The 19,929-nt window shown below is 42.5% G+C and overlaps 1 protein-coding gene across 1 annotated transcript in view; it reads right to left on the reverse strand.

Annotated features, from left to right (window-relative positions):
* The window catches only part of wwp2 (WW domain containing E3 ubiquitin protein ligase 2), a 63,624-nt gene extending 51,634 nt beyond the window's left edge, over positions 1-11,990 (reverse strand). The window contains exons 1-5 of the mRNA XM_036567997.1: positions 11,916-11,990; positions 9,858-9,939; positions 6,890-7,046; positions 6,283-6,404; positions 4,309-4,443 (exon numbers count right to left, since the gene is read on the reverse strand). Of these exons, the coding sequence (XP_036423890.1) occupies positions 4,309-4,443; positions 6,283-6,404; positions 6,890-7,046; positions 9,858-9,927 (484 nt within the window). The 5' untranslated portion in view covers positions 9,928-9,939; positions 11,916-11,990. The remainder of the gene's footprint in view (positions 1-4,308; positions 4,444-6,282; positions 6,405-6,889; positions 7,047-9,857; positions 9,940-11,915) is intronic.
* Positions 11,991-19,929: the final 7,939 nt, after the last annotated feature.

Consider the following 19,929-nt stretch of genomic DNA (forward strand, 5'->3'; position numbering starts at 1 on the left):
ATCACCATTTTTCACTTTTACCTTTTATCAGTGAACCAATGTTTTCACTTCAACCAAGTGTTAAAACCTTGTATGGGATATTTACAGGTTAGTTTCAAGAACATATTTTAGACTGCGCTTTAAAGACGTGTATGGTAAACCACACACTCCATTTCCCCCCAAATCCCCTGGAGAGCAGAGCGCTCAAGACCTGCATTCACTCTTATTACACACACACACACACACACACACACACACACACACACACACACACACACACCCACACACCCAAAAGCTCCAATTTGAATGAATTACCTTCATTTTTTGCCACACCTCACTCAGACACACTATGAGCCCACTGTCCTGCACACATACAGGAGCCGATTGTCCAGCCAGGCTAAAGAAATTACTCTCAATTACGCAGTTCTGAGAAACAAACTACAGACCTGCACTCTGAACCAAGCGCAGTAGATGGAGTAGACGGTTCATTTATAAGTTAACATTATATACACAATCCATATATAAAATGATATATAAAACATATGCACTCATATAACATATATAATAATGTGTAAACTAGCGCTGACCACTAGTAGTGGGCAAACATTTACATCACAGTATAATTTTGATTACTGATAGTTTCAGTATGTATCACTGTACAGTGTATTTATGTATTTTATTAAAATAAAACCATTTTGGATGGCCTTTTTACAGAACATTATTCTGGACGCCCCTTCACTTTTAGTAATAACCATATTCATATACAACTGACATAAATTTTAAATATTTTTACTGGATGAAACAGTAAAAACAGAACTGATCAATATACAGTCAGATGTCAGTACTGTTTTCTAACCCTACTGAGATGAAGGTGAGGGTGTGTAAAGCCCACAGCGGCGTCTCTAAATGCTGCTGAATGTAGTTTTCCCTCTGAAAGCCGTTTGTCTCGTTTGAGCGTCTCTCACACTCGAGCTTTAATCTCAGAGCGTCAGACGCTGCTGGAGTTTAGTAACTATTACAGCCGTCAGTTTTAGCTGAGGAGCTGTGGAGCCTCTCGGCCTGTAGACTGAGACCGCTACGTCGCCTGAAGCAGCCGAGCGAGGTGTGCCATAGAAAAAGTGGTCTCTATGCTAGGCTAATGACTGACGGCTAACCCCAAGAGACTGGCTTTTCCTTCTGCTCTCTTATCCCTGTTAAATCATTAACTCATTACAGTCTGATGTCGCTCCTTTGACCATAAACTGGACTTACTGACCTCAGGCTGCAGCTCACTACACGGGAGGGGAGGGAACCAGCGAGTTCTGACCTGTTTATATGTAGCAGTATTTGCATACATTTACATATTGGTATAACGGTAATGACAAAACTCATACCTTACAAAGAATTTCAACTAGTATACCGGTATGAAAATAACTGCAGATAACATGTACAAACAGGTCAGAACTCGCTGGTTCCCTCACCTTTCGTGTACTGAGCTGCAGTCTGAAGTCAGTCAGTTCAGTTTACTGTCAGAAGATCTACATCAGACTGTAATGAGTTAATGAGTTAACGGGGAAAACAGAGCGGAAGGAAAAGCCAGTCTCTTGGGGTTAGCCATCTGCCATTAACCTAGCATGGAATAGGTGTCACCTGACTAACTTTACTAAATTCCAGCAGCGCCTGACGCTCAGAGCTCGAGTGTGAGTGACGCACAAACGAGACAAATGACTTTCAGATGGAAAACTACATTCAGCAGCGTTTAGAGGAGCCGCTGTGGGCTTTACACTCTCGCCTTTATCTCGTTAGGGTTAGAAAACAATACTGACATCTGACTGTATGTTGATCAGTTCTGTCTTTACTATTTCGCCCAATAAAAATATTTTAGATTTACTTCAGATGTGATTCTTAATAAAAGTGAGTGGACATCCAGAATAATATGCCACTGTCAATCTACAATAAAAGGTCCAAAATGGTTCTATGTGAATAAAATATACATAAATACACTACACTGTGATATACATCTTTGCCCACACTGCTTACTACCTTAGGGCAGTAGGCAATGTCCACCCTGTTTAAGTGCATAACATTTGAGATGAGGGGGTGCAAATCAAACATGTACAAGAAGCAAGAATTATGAGGAGACCTATTCATCACTCACTCACGTTGCACAATGAAACCCTTCATAAACACACTTTTACACAAAGCAGTATTTACACACACACACACACACACACACACTTCATCTGGAGCTCATTCACGAAAGTGGTACTGAGTGTTTATGAGAGGGCTGCTGAGTAATCCAGCACTTCCAGCTTTCCATAGTCTATAGGCTACTTATTCACCACAGACCAGCAAGGGTGCATTATCACTATGGGCCACCAGTGGGTACTGTGAGCAAAGAGAAACAGGGGCTTTAGGGCCATTTACACAAACAGCTGTATTTCAGAGCCCAGGCAACCTAAGGCCACTGCAAACATGCCTATGAACACTGTTATGGGCTTTTGGGGCTGCATTTCATGGCCACAGACACCAGCGGGACTCGTGAGCATGACAGTGAATGGTATAATGGGCTTTAGGGGGTGCAATACAGGACCCTACCACCAGGGGAGTGCTACAAGCTTGACTACAAATGGAACAGTTTGTTTTAGGGGCTGCAGTCCAGAGCTCTGGCCAACAGGGGGCCCTGCAAGCATGACCATGCATGGAATAATGTCCTTTAGGGGCGTCAATCCAGCCTCCTGTTACATTACTGGTTTTAACAAGCCCTCGTCCACCTAGCCTCGTCATTTCCCTTCAGGGGAATATCCAGCGCCACCCTAAGGGCTGTTCCATTACTGTATTAGCTGAAGTGAAGGGGATCGAGCGAACACCCGTATCGACTTCAGCAGCAGAACTTACCCAGAAGTCATTGCGACCTGACGCATTTACCTTTTCAAACCCAAATAATGACGGACCAAGTTTATCAGCTACAGCCATAACCTACTTTACAATGCTTAACATTTCAAAACCATAACATTCAATTAGCTGAGCCTTATGAGCACAACTACAAACGGTATAATGGGCCTTAGTGGCTGCAGTCTAGATCCTTGGCCATCAGGGGGCGCTGTGAGCACAACTACTAATTGAATAATGGGCTTTAGGGGCTGCAATCCAGATCTTGCAAGCTTGAATACAAATGGTATAATGGACTTTCAAGGCTGAAGTCCAGGGCTCTGGCCACAAGAGGGCACCACAAGCATTTCTGGGAATGCAATAAGCCATTAGAAACCATATTAAACCTACATAAACAAACCAATTCGTTATATTATTATAAATAAACAATTCTTCCACCAAGCAGTGTAGCTTGTTATTAGAAGGCTACAGTTGGCAAGCAACACAACGATTAAAGATTATTCCAGGAATAGCATTTTTTTTTATTTTGTTTTTAGATTTTCTATGAAGTAATTAAAGTATTTCCTTTTTTGGTTAAAAGAATGCTTTTTTTTCCTCTGATAATCACAATATATGGTACCGAATCATAGCTTGTAATGTTAAACGCTCCAGTAAACTGGAAATAGAAATGTTCACATAAAATTCCATCAATTTCGCAAAAACTCACCGAGTAAGAACTGTTCACAGTGGTGGTGATAGGAACCAGACGTCCACCTCTAAAAGCTCCCTCACAGAAAGTTCCTACATGAAATGGTTATGAATTCACTGCCTGATGACTGAGACACTGTTTTATGATAGTTTTAGAGAACTTAAACTCCATTCATGGTGGAGGGATACATGCAGGGCGCTGTGAGGCAAAATAGTCCCCAAAGAAAACTTATTATTTCAGATTTTCCACTATTTTCCATCATCAACATTCCATATAAACTCAGAAGACTCGTGTAGGTTCACTGGTGGTTCTGGATAGTAAATAAAATGTCTGTATTTGTGTTGTAGTCATGGCGACCCCTGGTTCCTATCACCACCATTGTAAAGACATCTGAACCATTTCACACCAAACACTCTGAATCACTCTGATTACATCTCACACACAATTATGGTAGAATTTTGGAAACTGGGTGGAGTTCCCCTTTAAGGTTAGGTGTACGTGTACTGTTACTCAGCTCTCAGCTACAGTGTTACAGAAGTCAGTAGAAGTCCTCACAAGTATGGTGAGACCAACGTGTGTGTATGTGTGTGAGAGCGTGTGTGTGTGAGTGTGTGTGTGAGAGCGTGTGTGTGTGAGTGTGTGTGTGTGTGAGTGTGTGTGTGAGAGCGTGTGTGTGTGAGTGTGTGTGTGTGTGAGTGTGTGTGTGAGAGCGTGTGTGTGTGTGTGTGTGTGTGTGTGTGTGTGTGAGTGTGTGTGTGAGTGGGACTCACTGTCTGTTGCTGATCCGTTGGGCAGGGATCCCAAATCAACAACCAAACCATCCAGACACACATTCAGCTCTCCGCCCGACACAACACTGCCTTTATTCTCCGTCTGCAGAACCAGAACCAGCTCCACGTTCTCCACTAACACAGAACAGAGAACAGACAACAGAGAGAGAGAGAGAACAGACAACAGAGAGAGAGAGAGAACAGACAACAGAGAGAGAGAGAGAGAGAGAGAGAGAGAGAGAGAGAGAGAGAGCAGAAAAAAAAAGAGAGAGAGAATTGAGGAACTGATGTTAAAGGGCCCATATCATGGAAAACGTTTTTTCGAGAGAGTGAGAGGGAGAGTGCAAGTGTACATATACATGTGTGTGTGTGTGTGTGTGTGTGTATATATCTATGACAAAAGTATTGGGACACCTCCACTTTACACCTACAGGAGCTTTTATGACTCCATTCTAAATCCATAGGCATTAATATGGAGTTGGTCCCCCTTTGCAGCTCTAACAGCTTCCACTCTTCTGGGAAGGTTCTACAAGATGTTGGAGAGTCTGTGGGAATTACTGCCCATTCATCCAGAAGAGCATTTGTGAGGTCAGAGACTGATGTTGGACGAGAGGGTCTGGCTCACAATCTCCGCTCTAGTTCATCCCAAAGGTGTGTGATGGGGTTAAGGTTAGGACTCTGTGAGGGTCAGTCAAGTTCTTCCACACCAAACTCACCCAGTCAGGCCTTTATGGAGCTGCTTAGTGCTCTGGGGCTCAGTCATGCTGGAACAGGAAAGGTTCTTCCCCAAACTGTTCACACAGAGTTGGAAGTGTACAGTTGTCCAAAAGATTTCCCTTCACTGGAACTAAGGGTTCTAGACCAACCCCTGAAAAACAGCCCCATATCATCATCCCTCCTCCACCAAACTCTACAGCTGGCACAGTGCAGTCAGGCAGGTAACGTTCTCCTGGCACTCGCCAAACCCAGACTCGCCCATCAGACTGACCGATAGAGAAGCTGATTCATCAGTCCACAGAATACGTCCCTGTCAGTCTCATTAATGAAAGACTGCGCTGTAGGCTGTAACCTTATCTGTGTCATCACTGTCTTACTGAGTTCTGTAGTGTTTCCAGATGCTAATAGTCGTCTAACCTCAGTCCCATTTCAGGATAAATTAGCACACAAAGAAATAAATTCATCTCAGGCCAAAACCTTTGGTCAGTCTGTCAATCTCACGCAGAGTAAGCCCTGAAAGTTTGAACCTCCTGTAATAAAGTCCTGTAGTGTTTCTCTGCCTTGTAAGTCCACATGGCTCGTGCTGACAACAGCCACAAGAAACAGCAGGAGGAGACTGACAGCAGCGATAAATGGTGGGAAGATGACGACAGCCATGAGCGGCACGGAGACGGCGCACAAATCTCAAGCTCCGCCCCCTGGATGACGCCTCCGGTCCGGCAGCTAGGCCTCTTTACTATGCCTCTCGTTAAATCTTGGCCGGGGATGGTGACGGGGAGGCTGAGCAACGAGCTCTCTTTCTCTCTCAACTCAGATGCTCATGCTGACCTTAATGAGAGCCAGCTGAGGCTGCTGAGGCTGATTTGGTGTTGGCAGCGTGAGCAGAGCGGGAGCAGAGAGGAGAGGAACCAGCAGCAGCAACAGACTGACAAGCCGAAAAGCTGAAGTTTGACTGAAAAGTCTATCAACCATGAAGAGGCGGCACAGTTTGGGTGTCGTTTGGTTTTGTTTCTTTGTGTGTAAACTAAAAGTGAAAATGCTTGCTGCAATCGTTAATCTTGCCTCCAGCATCCATACAGAACCACCGTCTATACTAAAGAACCCTTGAACAACCATCAGTTTTAATATACGGTCAGAGGAACTGATCAAACGGACAGTGAGTGTAGATACAGGGAGGTGGTTTTAACGTTAGGGCTGGTCTGCGTGAGCTCTTGTTTGTGCATCTGTAAGTGTTCTGCAGTGAGATGAGCTGCTTACTTCTGCCATCGTGTGTTCGGAGAGTGTCCAGCAGGTCGATGGTGGCGCTGCCCAGCAGCTCCTTCCTCAGCGTGTGACAGCTCCACAGCTTCAGGTCCAGCCGACTCTGAGGAGTCACGTTCCTGCAAACACGTCACAGAGACGTCAGAACCGCTGACACAACCATCTCACACAGTCTGAGGAGAGAGAGTGAGTGGTAACATGCACACTCTCTCAAAAAAGAAGGTTCTTCAAGGGTTCTTGAAAGAATATTTCTTAAGTCTATTTGGAGCCACATATTAGTGATGATATTAGTGATGTCTTTGATTATATTAGTCATCTTTTTGCATACATCAGTGATATTTTTGCGTATATTAGTGATATTTTTGTGTATATTAGTGATGTTTTCGTGTATGTTAGTGGTGTTTCTGCTTAATAGATATTTTTGCATATATAAGTGACATTTCTGCACATTAGTGTTGTTTCTGTGTATATGAGTGATGTATACTGTATATTAGTGATGTTTAGGGTATATTAATGATGTTTTTGTGTATATTAGTGATATGTAGTATATATTAGTGATGTTTTTGTATATAAAGTATTAACAGAAAAACAGAAGACGTCTTACAGCGTGAGGTCCTCGTTCCACTGCAGCTCGTGGTGTCCGCTGCGTTTGCCTGTTTTCTTCGTCTCGCTGGTCAGGCCGTCGGCGGTCACCTCCACGAAGGAGCTGAGGCGGGACAGACGGCCGGGAAGTTTGGGAGACTGCGGCCTGGCGGACACCACTGAGAGTGAGAGTGAGAGTGAGAGAGAGAGAGAGAGAGGAGAGAGAGAGAGAGAGAGAGACAGAGTGTCAGAATAAAACTCTCACTGCTGTCTGTGGAACCAATCAGTTAGAACGTTTCTGTTTCCTGTTTCATAAACGTGTGAAGATCTTCATCACCACTACTGCGTGTGATCCGCTCTACTGAGTGAGTTCAGATCTTAGATATTTACAGTCATCGTGTTCTGATCTGTTTAAACCCGAGACATTAACAGAGACAGTAATACGCTAAATATATACAACATTTACAGGGTTCCTTCATTGTTATGATGTCAAGCTTGTAACAATGGAAGAACCTTTTTTGATGCTTTTTTCAAAAAGGTTATATATAGAACCATCTATAGGACATTTTCCATCAATCTGAAGAACCATTTCACAACGCAGAGAACCCTTTAATCATGTAAATGGTTCTTTGAGTGCTCATGGTTCTATATATATTTTCTTGACTAAAGAACCTTGTAGAACCATCTGTTTAAGGGTGTATACTTATCTAACTGGTTTTAATTGTATGTTGGGGAATAAAGATTCTGATCCTGATCAACTACAGCACCAAACTTCATCATGATCACATAAATCACATCAATTATCACCTCTCGTATTAATACACACCAGGCACATTCTCTTTTTGTGTAACCGCTGACCCATAGAAGGGGGTCAGAGCACACATTATGTTGCAGTGCATGCTGTGAATCGTAGTGCAGCTCATGGTGGAAGGGGCTAATATTATTAGAAAATTAAAACAATTTCGACTCAATTTGTGATGTCATGTCTTTCCCATGTCGCCTCACACACCCTCAGTACGTGTGGGATGCGGGAGGGTGTTTTGACTTGGGGGGCTGACATTTAAACAGCATATACAAGACATACATTTGAGATTTTTGGATAAATTACACCAAACAAAACATAGCATGATCGCACCATAGAGTCATAGTGTGCTATAATGTGGCAAAAGATGAACATACACATATAACCCTTTCTTACTTCCAGATGATTTATCAACTAATGCTGCACAAACGGCAGGTCTACGAGCACCACTGTCATCACTGCGCTGACCGGTGGGATGTCAACAATATGGTGTCAGCTCACAAGTGTGACACCAATCGGACACCATCTACTGTTAACATGTCTGTAAGAGCTGTGATGTCACATATATGCCATAACGCCTCACACACCCTCAGTACGTGTGGGATGCGGGAGGGTGTTTTGAGTTGAGGGGCTATAAACTATTCTATTTTTTATACATTATATGCTATATTTTATGACGTCACAGCGCCACAGACTGGCGAGAGATAAAAATATAAATATAAAACTTTTTTACCTCTCAGGATGATTTATTAACTAACGCTGTATAAACAGTGGCTCTACAAGCGTCTCTGTAAAGTGTGATGCCAATCGACTACTAACTATAGATCAGCGCATCTCTAATATACAGCTCTGATTCGGAGTTCCTCTGAAAGGAGAGATGTGGCCGTGATCTCAAACCGCTCTACACTGTGAGATCATCGCCCTCCTCACTTCTCACACACTGAGCACTGCAGAAGCAGAGTGTTTCCTGCTGGTGCATCACAGGAAAGCGGCTCAGTTTACACATAGACATACGTACCTAGATGTCGCGTTGGGTCCAGCCAGGCACATTAACGCGCCGCCATTTTGGGACGGTCAACATCGCTGCTGGACTGCATTCAGTACCATTACAGAGCAGCAGTTTAATAAAGATACTGTCCAAAATTACACTATTTCAAGAATATTACACTCAGAAAGAGGGATAGGATTATATAACGGAGGGAACACAGTGATCCACACTCATGTCTGTGTGGTGTTTGTGTAAATATGGCCGTGTGGTTAATGAGGCACAGAGAACCTGTTGATGTGATTGTTTTTTTCTCTAGTTTTATATTAAGCTCATTTCATTTAATAGTCTATTCAGGATCTAAACTTTATGTAGTAGTTATTTGTTTACAGTGATGGTTAAAGCTTTGTAGCTTGGTAAGTTATAGCATCACTTAACCCGTGTAGATATTCATAATAGATGAATATAACGTTAACGTTAGCACCTTCTTACACGAACCTGAAGTTATAGCTTCTTATTTGGCAGCATCTTGTTTGAATTTTCCCGTTCCACCTTAAATGGTGCAGCTTCAGGCACCAGAAAGTGACTGCTGCTCCATTTAAGGTGGAACAGGAAAACTCGACAAAGAAGCTGGCAAATAAGAAGCTAACTTTAACTAAGAAGCTATTTTTAGCTTCGTCCTTCTGTGTATGAAGATTAAAAGTGATTCACACATTGATGGATTTGCTGATTGTGTTTTTACCAGAGTTCGCGCTAAACTCTCGTCAGGTCCAGACTGAATACTTTCCTGCTGGTCCGGACGGCTAATTATCACGATCAGTTATTAAAGTAATAAAAGCTACCGAGAGCAGATCCGTGCAGTCTGGATTAATCTGTGTCTGAGGATTATAACTAAACAGATTTGGTGAAAATCGGTTGAGTAATAAGGAAGTTGAGGCTGATTTAATCCTGAGACTCTTCGTCTCTCAATACGAGTGAATCTGTTCACAAGCGGATCTTGACCTCTCCAACATGGCGGACACGCAGACGTATCGCCTCAGATAGAGAACAACAGACAATGCAGCATCCAGGTACGTATATCTATGAGTTTACAGGCTGAAAATGAACTGAAGGCGAACACTGCCCTCTAGTGGACACCAGGGAGAAACACAAGCTGGACTGGTTAGAACTCATACTCCTGTTTTCCCAGGTTTCGGAGTTTACCTTTCAGGGTCAGCTGGGATTTCTCTGCTCCCTGGACTCCACCAGGTCTGCTCACACTGGCAGCTGCCATCACATCACAGCCCTGAAACACACACACACACACACACAGGATTAGGGCTATAAACAAAACTTGCCAAGTTCTCATATAATTCTAACCTTTAAACCCTTTAGTGACGGTCACAGTCTTTCAGCTCCTGCAGGGAGTTTTAATACAGTTCAATATTTTCTAAATATTTCACTGTTTAAGATGGTATTTAGGTTAGTATTAATAAAGTGAATAAGTTAGAATGAATAAAGGTAATAAATTAATATTAATAAAGTTAATTAGTTATTATGAATAAAGTGAATAAGTCTGCATTAAAAGCGAAAACGTTAGCATTAATAAAGTTAGAGTTAGCATTAAAAAAGCTAATAATTAGCATCAAGAAAGTGGAAACGTTAGCACTGATAAAGTGAATAAAGGGGCGGTAATAACTTTAATAAGTTAGCATGAACAAAATGAATAGGTTATCCTGAATAAAGTGAATAAGCCAGCATTCATTAAAGTGATTTTAATTAATTTAATAAACCAGCATTAATAAAGTAAATAAATCAGCATTAATAACTTTAATAAGTCAGCCTTAATAAAGCTAATAAGAGGGGCGGTAATAATTTAATTTAGTGAATAAGTTACCATGAATAAAGTTAATAAAGGTTATCAAGAATCAATAAGTAAATAAGTAAAGTTAAATAAATAAAAAAGTTAGCATTAATTAAAAATGAAAGCATGGAAAGTAAATATGATCGCATTATTAATAAGCTTTCGTGAATAAAGTGATATTAGCATAAATAAAGTTGAAAATGTCGGCATAATTATAATTAAGTAATTAATTAATTAAGAGTTTGTTCTGATTGAACTGTTTTCCATGTTGTTATTGAGTTTCTAAGTATAAATAAGTTTAATTATCCTCAATTCTGCACATTTTAACACAGAATTACTGTTTATTTACTGATCTGAGCAAAGACGGTAAACTCCAAGCGTTTGAAAGCTGGTGTTTCGGGCATGTGAGTCTGTTCAGAGATGAATAACAGAGCAATAATGTTGTGTTTCCTGCAGGGCTGGACATGCATTATGACTGTGACTCATAACGCGCTTCATAACTCTCCTCTGAAATGACAGTTCAGCCAAAAACTAATTCTTCCAATTATTATTAATAATAAAAACAATACAGGCCCACTTTACCCACACAGCACTGCTCATACTGTCAAAGATCTTCAGTAACAAAAGAAAATAAACTTCAGAGTATTAATTCAAATAAGCTGAAATATTATATGATTTAGCAAAATGCAGGATCACTGTGACTGTATGAGTAAATAATCTCACAAACACAGTTTATAAACTTAAAACACTGACTTTATATCAGAATCTCAGCTACAGCAGCCATTTAACAAAAAACACTACAACACACTAACAATACTTACTTACTCAGGACTCAGAGACTGAGCAACTGTACATCTAACTGCATAAATCACCATTAAAGCACTACTAATAAACAAATACATGTATGAAATTCCATACGTGGAATGGATAAACAATAATAACAGCACAATAACAGTGTTATGAAAGCGGAAGCTGGTTTCTTTTTTTCCCAAATTTTTCCGTTCCACCTTAAATGTCGTAGTATTTACACTCCGGAGTCTGAGGGGCCCGACTGTAACTACAGCGCCATTTAAGGTGGACCGGACAAATTCGAAAAAGGAGCCAACAAACGAGCAAAAGATCAACTTCAGCCTCTGAGCAAACAATCTGAGAGCACCGTTTGGCCGCTGCAGGAGCTCCGCCGCTGGACCGACAGCGCGTTTAGTTTATTCGGTAATGTTTATTAGACGATCCGGACACAGCGTCGCGTTAGCCGCGTTAGCTCGTTAGCCTGTATTGTTATTATTATGATGATGGTTTTAGTCTGTAAACCGCCGTGTCTCTGTAGCGCAGACTGACCGCTACGCTCTCTGACCCCTTAAACGACTCGGACAGCTGAATTTAAGCCATTTAATCGCTTTAAATCTTTAATTTTTTACCTTTACTCCGTGCGGTCCGCTAGCGGGTTAGCCTAGCAGCACTTCCGCCTCACGGTCATGTGACCCCGCAGCGGCGCGCTGAGGGTTGTGGGTCTGTTCACGTGTGGCGCAGTGGTGTATGGATCTGGAGATTTCGTTTAAGATTGTTTTAATGTGTATTAAATTATTAGGACGGGAAGGGCTGAAATCATGAATCAGTAAAGTGAAGACTTTAACAACAGAGAGTTCGGTGCTTTAGTGTTGGTTAGAGCAGAAATGCGGTCTAGATATTCTTTCATTTCTCGTTCAAAACTGCATCATGAAGCTGGAGAACATGTTTACATGACAGTCAGCCAGCAGGTGGCGCCGTAACACCAGCAGAGTCTGTGATCAGGAGAGTCAGTCTGTCCGTTTGATTTCCTACCGATGATGAAGCGCAGTCGGACTGAGGAGGAGAGAGAAAGACTTAAAGACACCAAGAGAACCACAGCGTCCCCACCGCACTGCACAGGTTACTGCCAAACCCTGAACTGGGAACTGCAGGGGGCACATACACAACTCTGAGCACACTGATACCCCCAACAGATACCTGGACTAATCCAGACGCTTTAACACATCCACCTGGACTAATCTAGACGCTTTAACACATCCACCTGGACTAATCTAGACCCTTCAGAACATCCACCTAGACTAATCTAGACCCTTCAAAACTTCCACCTGGACTAATCCAGACCCTTTAACACATCCACCTGGACAACTCTAGATCCATCCTCTCCAACATCCACCTAGACTAATCTAGACCCTTCAAAACAACCACCTGGACTAATCTAGACCCTTCAAAACATCCACCTGGACTAATCCAGACCCTTCAAAACATCCACCTAGACTAATCTAGACCCTTAAAAACATCCACCTGGACTAATCTAGACCCTTCAAAACATCCACCTAGACTAATCTAGACCCTTAAAAACATCCACCTGGACTAATCTAGGTGCTTTAACACATCCACCTAGACTGATCTAGACCCTTCAAAACATCCACCTAGACTAATCCAGACCCTTCAAAACATCCACCTAGACTAATCTAGACCCTTAAAAACATCCACCTGGACTAATCTAGACCCTTCAAAACATCCACCTGGACAACTCTAGATCCTCTCTAACATCCACCTGGACTAATCTAGACCCTCTCTAACATCCACCTGGACTAATCTAGACCCTTCAAAACATCCACCTGGACAACTCTAGATCCTCTCCAACATCCACCTGGACTAATCTAGATCCTCTCCTATATCCACCTAGACTAATCTAGACCCTCTCCAACATCCACCTGGACAAATCTAGACCCTTTAAATCACACGTGTCAGGCTTCAGTTCTCACACACTGCCTCATTAAACACACCTGATTCAGCTCATCAGTTTAGCAAGGCCTACATGAACTGAGCTCAGAGCGTCAGATGAGGGTAAACACTGATCTCCACAGCACTTCAGCCCAGAAGGTCCACAGTTTGACACGCCTGTTTAAAATGCTGCTATATGCCAATCCATGCATATATATACATACTTTAATAAATTTATTTATTAAATACATTTATTGTATGGTGTATCGTGTATCTGCACTCTGTGTAGTTCTGTATATTGTACTGCTGGTGTGTGTTTGGGGCCTGAAGACCCACATTTCACTCCAATATATAAAAGTTATATTGAGGAGTGACAATAAAGAGCATAGTATATATATATATATACACATATGTATATATATAAAATTCAGTGCTGTGTAAATCTGCTTATCCATATATCAGGGCAGTATGCATTCAGTATTAACAACTGTTTATTCTCTGGTAGTTTAAAAAAGTCACTCCTCACGCTGCTCAGGGCAGCAACAGCAGCAGCAGTGCTTCCTTGGCTTCTGTCCGCTTTCTCTGGGGCACACCATGCCTTAGATGCCAGCGAGGCTGCTGCCTGTGTACGCTGTGGCTCCGACACTCAGCTTTGACCCACCATGCTGCCGTTGTCCCTTGCTGTGCCACCTCTGGCCTTCAGCTGCACCACACAGGCCTTGCCGCACCAGCCCCATCGTTGGGCCTTTCCACACCAGCTCTGGCCTCCAGCCATTCTACAGCTGGGCTCATACAGCCTCGTGGCGCTGCTTGGACTGCCATCCTCCCCTGCCTGCCTTTGCTGTGCTGTTCTTGTCTCATAGTCCTTGGGCAGGCTTGGTCTTTCCCGCTGTTCCACCACTGGGTTCACCATTCTCCTCCAGTCCTTTAGGGAGCTATCCCACTTCTGACACCACTGGGGTATTAGTGAAGAAGAAGAAGACATGGGAAACATAACACTACCAAAGACTTAACATAGCAGTTAACATAGCAGGAGAGACCTGCTCAGCACTACTGAACAGCTGGGATAGCAGGCAGGATGGTAGGCACTAACACTGCACCACTGCACCACCATGCAAACAACCCTTTAATTATGCAAAGGGTTTAACCATTTTCTTTACTAAAGAACCTTTGAGATACTGGAATACAAATTCATTTCTAAAGGTATCAGACAGTGAAGCGCATCAGACATGATTTTGGATATTTTCATACTTTTTCAAGTGGATTTGATAAACACATTTACACACATTTATTTTTGTATGGCACATTTTTATGTGTAATATTTCCCCATACATTTTAAAATGAATGCCTTTTAAAATATATTCGGTTAATATGGTAAAATATTCTAAAAATACATTTTAGTGTTTGGAATGTATTTCAGCAGCGACTGCAGTTCGTTTGAAACGTCTTGTATAATATTTTGTATATAATGTATAATATATAAAAATGCATGTCCATATATTTTTCTCCAAATGTGCGTACCAAACTCTCCACAGCATAACTGATGAAAAGCGCTCGATTCTACGTAATCGGCTCTTCTGTAGCTGCTCTGATCTGATCAGAACTTGTTTGTTTTGCGTGAAGAACTTCCATAGTGTGTAAATCTCACGTATAGATGAATGAAAATATTGATAACAGAGATTTTAAGTGATCTGAAGGGGGATCTCTTACAGTGAGGGTGGTTTTAACCTTTGTTTTTATTTGACCGGGGGGATCGCACCCTCTGCCCTCAAATCTAGCCCTCATGATCTGTTTTGTCAGAGAGTACAGACTGATCGTTTTTATTGAAAATGCAATTTTAATTACATTCCATATTATCAACAGGTTTTAAGTGGGAACGTTTAGCCTAATAACACTGAGCTTGTGAACTGCTTGGGGATGAGTTCAACCAAACACCCATGGGCTGTGACATCACAACCATAACAAGCCAGAAAAAGTGGAAATGCTGCCGCGTTCAAACTCAAAACATTGTGTGCCATTTTGCTACGCTTTCTGGGTTGAATGACGTTTCATCAAAACAGTGTAAAACGGACTTTGAGGTGCATTTTCTCTCATGTGATGGGCGTGTCAGAGGTGTCAGCCAATCAGCAGTGACGTGTATATAAACCCCACCTTATTAAAAAGGCAGCGCACACAACAAATTCTAATGAAGGCCGCTGCAGCTTGGCGCACACAACTATTGAACTATTGAAGACATCAGAATACACATTCGTCATATATATATTTTGTATACATATTATTTTAGTATGAAGTTTTTTTTATAGAATACTATAGAAGGATGCCAATAGTGGCCGTCTCAGCTGCCTTAGTTGCGACACTTGCGTAACACAACAGAGCGTTAAGCGCACCGTTTCCATTTAAATGAACATTTTGCTCCGTTTTGTCGGGTCTGAACGCAGCCCTGGTCTTCTTGGTAAAAAAAGACAGACGCCTCAATTTATAGAAAAAAACGCAATTTAAATCGCAACGCTCGTCAAAAAAACGCAATTAGATATTTCAGCCAAATCGTTCAGCCCTATCGGAGAGGGATCACAATGATGTTTGGTTTTGTCTGTGCACAAAACAGCAAACCGTTGCACAACTCGTTATGCTTCTGACCGACTCTGCAGTCTGAGCAACGACCAGTAAGCGCAATAAAGCAGAAAGGACAAACAAATCTGAGCAGGACTGAGGATTTAAGGTTAACACTTTAAGGCTTTTACACACCGAGCGTGATTTATTCGTGCAATGTTTCCAGATGACAGTAAATTAATTTGAGTGTGTGTAGCTGATGATGTCCTGCACACCAAATGTGATTTTTCACCTGGTGAAAATGCGACATTATTAGGATAAGATAATCCTTTATTAGTCCCACAGTGGGGACATTCTCAGTGCAAAGGGAGAGCAAAGCACTCAGAAAAGAAAAGAAAAGAAAAGAAGTAACAAGAAGAAAATTAGCAAGCGAGTAATTAACCTTCTTAATTACTAAACAAGGTTTATAGTTTGTTACTGGTCACTTTATAGACAATATATATATATATATACTAAAAGTAAAAAATAAGATAAAAATATAAACTCTATCCTTCACAAAAATGAACAATATAAAGCATTATAAATAAACAAAAGCTAAAATATTTACACTGCGAGGATATTTTACCTGAATTTCACATGGAGTTTTGTGGATGAGGTAAAACATCTTTATACTATATTAAATATTTTAAAAATTTTGCACATGGAGTGTTGATTATATTGCACACAGGAACAGGTGATGAATTCAAAGTGTATGATCTGTAGGTGTGTGAGGTCTAATGGGGGATGGGGAGGTTCTACTGGGAGCAGTGCTGGTTGTACAGTCTAACAGCAGCAGGAAGGACCTGCGACAGCCTCCTTCACACACTTGGGGTGAAGCAGCCGGACACTGAAGGAGCTGCCCAGTGCTGCCAGAGTCTCAGTCATGGGGTGGGAACTGTTCTCCAGCATGGATGCTAGTCTGGCTAACATCCTCCTGTCTCCCACCGTCTGCACTGAGTCTAGGGGGCTTCCCAGGACAGAGCTGGCCCTCTTAATGAGCCTGTCAAGTCCCTGCTGGGCCCCTGTGCTGATGAACACCATGTCAAACACACAGTCCCGTGCCCTCACATACTGTGGTCGGTTGGTGAGATAGTCCAGAACAGCCACACAGTCACCCCACTTCCCAACACAGACTGGCACATTAACACACCCACAAACCTTATAAGTGACAAATAATGACATTTAACAACACAGTCCCTTTGGTGGAGGGCGTGTGCACAACATCAGCCTTTTCACATCCACATAAGCGGCCACACCTCCCGAATTCATCGGAGCCAACGTCAGCCAGTAGCAGGTCACTTCAAAACTTTCACACTTTATAGTTTTACCTTTAATGAAGCGTCTAGAGGCCTGCTCCAAACAACGTCACTGTGCTTATACAATAAAGACGTCTTAACTCTTATTTTATTCAGCCTCTGTTTGATTTTTGCAAACTCTCTCCAGCGACAAGAACTCGCCAACCAATCACGATCGTATCTGTACTCGACCCGTTTGGTTTGTGCTTTGTCTTGTGTGAACTGCATCTCTTGAATCTTGAGTATCAGATGAGGCACTAACACCCATCACTGTTAGCATTGCTGGCAGGAATATCCCACTAAATTAGCTAACTTAGCTTAGCAATGCTCATTCTTGAGATGCAGCAGACACTGCCTTTTATCTTACTGTTCCCTTTTATTAAATTAACTTCTACGTAATTAAAGATTATTCATGCGATTAACTACAATAAAGATGATCATTCTTCAGCTTTAATGCTCACTCTGTTCGATGCTGGTACCTGTTTTTTTATTTTAAAGGTGCTCCACAGATCTTGCTGTGTTGTAGTATTATTTTATTATTTTAATTCTTATTTTATTTGCTCTGTGTTCAATTTTTGCGAACTCCCTCCGGCGACATAAACTCGCCAAATAATCATGATTGTTTCTGCACTCGGCCCAGACTGAGGGTGTTTCCACACTTAAAAACCAAAAACCTCAGTCCGCACCCAGGACTGATTCTGGGCTCGTTAGGGGAGGAGCTCATTACCGCTGGTTTGCTTTCACACACAAGAATTCCATCCAAACTGTGGATCGATTGCACAATTCCATATGTCACTTTTCCGTGCGCTTGCAGAATTGTCTGCACCGCCTCATCCGTTTGCTACTTCTATTATTTTCCTTGGATACAAAAACTGAAGCGGTGAAGATCAGCTCTTTCTGTCCACAGCAGAACTGTCCTCTCCCCCATCACCACACTCGAAAAGGGAAGTGACGCGATAAATCAAAGCAGTCAGGATGTATGGACAACTTGGGGCAGTCTGGGCTGGAGGTTAGGGAACCAGCCCTGTGTCCGGAAGGTCACCGGTTTGATGCCTTGAGCCGACAGTATGTGACTGAAGTGCCCTTGAGCAAGACACCTGATCCCCAACTGCTCCCTGGGCACTGTGAATAGGGCTGCCCACCGCTCAGGCCAAGTGTGCTCCCTGCCCCCTAGTGTGTTTGTTCACTAGTGTGTATGTGGTGTCTCACTGCACTAATAAGCCTCACTTAATCTTAATAATCTTTGATGTAAGAGCTCATAAAGTTTAAGTTGTCCGTTTTGTGAGAAGCCAACTGGAGGACTGCAGGGGCCTGATTATTAATACCCACACCCACCTGATTCAACCACTAATCATGTTCGCCTGCACCCGCAAAATCTAGTGTGATTCTTACCCACTGCCACCTGCAAAACCTAGCACCCACCCACTTCAACCCCACGCAGTGCCCACCCGCACCCGCCTACTTTGGGCTGTGTTTGTGCTCCTCGTCAACACCCGTCTGTGCTGGTATCCACTCTGATGGTGTGGGATGTAGTCACACAACCCCTGTGACACGTCGGAGCCTCCAGACCCATCACCCCTCTGCATGCCCAGCAAAGCGAACAAACACTTAAATGTTGCAAAATTAAAGTAAATATTTTGTGTATTTTTAGGCTAATCGAAGCCATGTGAACTCACACAAGGCACCAAACAAAAGCCTTCTTTAAACTTCTCACAGTAAGAATGCTGTACAGCTTTATATAACACTGAGTAGAACTGCACGAACTGAAGAAACCTGATCATAGATGTGTGAGGTTTGAGGCAAAAACAGCCTCATCTCAGTTTCAGTGGTTTGTCAGCTGACGATGATCAGAGGAGAAATGGGTGTGTGCAGTCAATAAAGGAATAAACTTTGTCAGACGGAGGTAAAAAACACATTCGCTGCTGCTGACTGACATTAACGTGCAGTTCATGCTTTAAAGTTGCTGCTTCAGCCGCTTTCAGTGTAACAGTTTTCATCTCCCCCAAAAGCTGTCGGTATCTGAGACAGCGAGAGCTCAGCGGGGAGCAGATGTTTGTTTGGTGTTTGTGTAAAACGTCTACAGTGGCGCTACGGACCCTAAAGACCCGACGCGCCCCCTGCTGGCATGTGTGTATGTTTAGCTTTTTGCCAACTAGTTTATTGTTAGTGAGCTGCCTCAACATCTCCAGCTAACATGGCTAATCTAGCATTTTGGTTATAGTTATTTTCACCGACATTGATTTGTCTCTCTGTAGATGGTCGCTGACGTTACTGTGCTCTGACAGCTGTGAAGGAATCTTTCCAAAAGCATTTATAACCTTTATTTAGTTTGGACTCCCACATTGTTGTGTGTTTCGTTCTCCAACAGTTCTGGACACGTCCTCCAATTCCAATCTTGGCAACTGTGACAAAGATACAGTGACTCTCCTTTCTGTGGTGGCTGAAGTGATACGAGCGCCTGTATTTCCGAGGTTAGTAAGTGTCCGTAAGACAATAGTGGAACTTGTTTTGCTCAGCGTTTACACACTTCCGTTTCTTTTGAAAAGGTCCTATTAACTGTCTAAGCCCGCCCCACTCAGCCAGCCATAATACCCCCCTCCCCCCGCTTAGCCTGCAACCTGTTGGCTGTTTACCCGCAATGACTGCGGTGAAGGGATTCATCTAGAGGGACCGCAGGCCTTGTGCAGGCCTCGAAAACGAATGACCTTGTGATTGATAATCTTCCTGTTTTTCTCAGAGCAAACATTTACTTGTGTCCTTGTATTTATTCTATCATGATAAATATACAAATACAAATAAATACTTACCACCA

The sequence above is a fragment of the Colossoma macropomum genome, unplaced genomic scaffold (assembly GCF_904425465.1).
Source record: "Colossoma macropomum unplaced genomic scaffold, Colossoma_macropomum, whole genome shotgun sequence".
NCBI lineage: Eukaryota > Metazoa > Chordata > Actinopteri > Characiformes > Serrasalmidae > Colossoma > Colossoma macropomum.